This window comes from Oryzias melastigma, unplaced genomic scaffold (genome assembly GCF_002922805.2).
Source record: "Oryzias melastigma strain HK-1 unplaced genomic scaffold, ASM292280v2 sc01076, whole genome shotgun sequence".
Classification (NCBI taxonomy): Eukaryota; Metazoa; Chordata; class Actinopteri; order Beloniformes; family Adrianichthyidae; genus Oryzias; species Oryzias melastigma.
The window spans coordinates 2,598-5,026 of NW_023417661.1; the positions used below are offsets into that span (position 1 = coordinate 2,598).

Genomic DNA, 2,429 nt, shown 5'->3' on the forward strand with positions numbered 1-2,429 from the left:
AAAAATCAGCTAGTATCCAATTTGTATTCCTGACATGTAAAGAATGGTAAACTCCACAGCTCCTGAACAGTATGAAGATGGTCTATTCCACTGTATGCACACTACACTCTGCAAGTGACTGACGTCTGTTTTTTTCACAACATGGAACAAGAAGCTACATTTTTCGGCTCTCAGATCCCCACAGTGGGGAAATGACCTGCCCATCTCGACACACACAGTAGCCTCATTTGCAATAATTGAGATAAGACTGAGTAATGAACTATTTTGCAATTTCTAAGAAAAGCTCTGTCTTGGTTATGACATTTCTTACAGCACTTCAACACACTGGCTAACCCTTGCCTGTTTTGCTTTTTTTCTTGGTTGTTTTTTCCTCATTTGCTAGTCACTGATATTTTATTGAATTAAAGGGAGAATATCACCCTTATTTGTAGTTTTTGGACAAAATACATTTTTTATTTTAATGAATTAGGCGGAAGACAAACTTTGATCTGACAACTTCAATGCAGGGGAACATGCCTGTGGTGGGGCGGAGCAAAACGGAGCTGTCCACTATTAGAAATCCCACAAGGAGGAAATTGATCAGGATTTTATTTTGGGATGGGATCCGACATGAGTTTACAACAACAACCATAACCGGAGTTGTCAAAAAATCATGGAAACTCTGCATTTCTCTGCGAAAGTCCCACCGCTGTTACGAGAAGCGAGCAACAGAGTAGACAGACACGCCTCCACCTGTGAGCAGATTCCAGACGGACAAACCTGAAATCCAGCTGGATCAAACTTCTCCCTAAAGCCCTTTTATAATTCCTCACAAACACAAGGAATATGGATGAGAAAAATGAAAAAGATGAAAAAAAATTAACAAAGAAAATAATTAGAATTCCAGGAAATATGTCAAATAGACAGCAGTGCTCTTAGGAGAAAAAATCTTTTTTTTTTTGGCTGCCTGGAAGCTGAAGCCACACAGGCAGACTGATCACTGTCTGTATAACAGCATAAGAAAAGTCACATCATTGACCTGGGAGGTCTGTGATGTTCTTCTATCAACAGAAANAACTTTCATTCTATGTTGTAAAAACAGCTTGGTAAACATTTTTGGAGTTTACACATCAAAATGAGTCGCATTTTTCCAGATGGAATTTTCTGTTTTTGCATGATTTTATGTTTAGTGTGTGAATACAACATGAAAAAAATACAAAATAAAGGTAGTGTCACATAGGAGAGGTTGTACTGAATACAATGATACCAAATAAGCATGCATGTAGTCTTTCAAACTGAAAATACAGAGGCAAATTCACAAGTAGTAGGTTCCAGGGGGTTAATAAAGCTTTATATTCTCCCTGGGAAATGCACAGTCTACACTTCCTAATATTTGCAGTCACCATTGGCCGTCACAGATGACCATCACTAATTTAAACGATAGTGATATTGGCCCTTTTTGGCTTGCCATAACTTGGCGCCTGCTGGTGAAGGCGGCCCTTATGGCTTGCCATACCTGACCGCTGTGGGACAGAGTTGCCGGCTGAACAGCTGGAGGAGTTCATCCTGCAGGAGCTGATGTTTACTTTCTGCTTGGTCTGGTTTGAAGGGAAAACCAGATCCCCACGCACACAGACAGCAGGCGGATGCTGTAAGATTTCTATCTCCAGACTTTCCGCGGAGGGAGGAACCTCTGAGGAAGACATCCGCGTAAAGCTTGACCTACTTTGCATCGAGGACAATGCAGGTCGTGTGGTTCAGCTCCTTGCTCTTTTACCTCGGCGGATTTGCAAACGCAGAGCCGAAAGCAAAGTGTCCGACTCGGTGCGATGTCAGCAGCTGTCCGAGCCCCAGCTGCCCCAGCGGGTACGTGCCGGACCGCTGCAACTGCTGCCTGGTCTGCGCGGGCGCGGAGGGGGAGCCGTGCGGCCGAAAAGACGACCTGCCGTGCGGGGACGGGCTGGAGTGCAAGCACCCGGCGGGAAAGCGGCTCTCCAAGGGCTTCTGTCAGTGCAAGCTGGGCCACAGAGTCTGCGGCAGCGACGGCAAGACGTACAGTAACGTGTGCCAGCTGAAGGCGACCAGCAGGGCGGCTCTGCAGCAGGGCCAGCCGGGCGTCAGCCAGACCCACAAGGGGCCGTGTGAAAGCAGCGCAGGTAGGGTGAGATGCCGGGTGATACCGGTCAATATCGCTGATATCGATACCGATACTTTCGTCAATGCGGTGGATGTGACATAAACCTTAAAATCTCAATTATCTTCAATTGCAAATGTAAGTTTTTCTTTTTTAAACTTACTTGATAAACATAAAAATATATGGAGCAACTTTGGGGCCATAAATATTTTAAACCCAAATGAAACCGTTTGAAAAAAATATTGGGGGAAAAAAAGCAAAATGTCCTAAAATTTTTGCTATTTTAATATAAACTTCATTATTTTCAACGTTTTTT

At 44.0% G+C, this 2,429-nt stretch overlaps 1 protein-coding gene across 1 annotated transcript; it reads left to right on the forward strand.

Moving 5' to 3' along the window:
* Window positions 1-1,233: 1,233 nt before the first annotated feature.
* On the forward strand, window positions 1,234-2,137 carry LOC112142135 (serine protease HTRA3-like; the record flags this gene model as incomplete). The annotated part of the gene is given in 1 exon segment (XM_036211212.1): window positions 1,234-2,137. A coding segment is annotated over 1 exon segment (417 nt), but the record flags the coding sequence as incomplete, so codon positions are not given.
* Window positions 2,138-2,429: the final 292 nt, after the last annotated feature.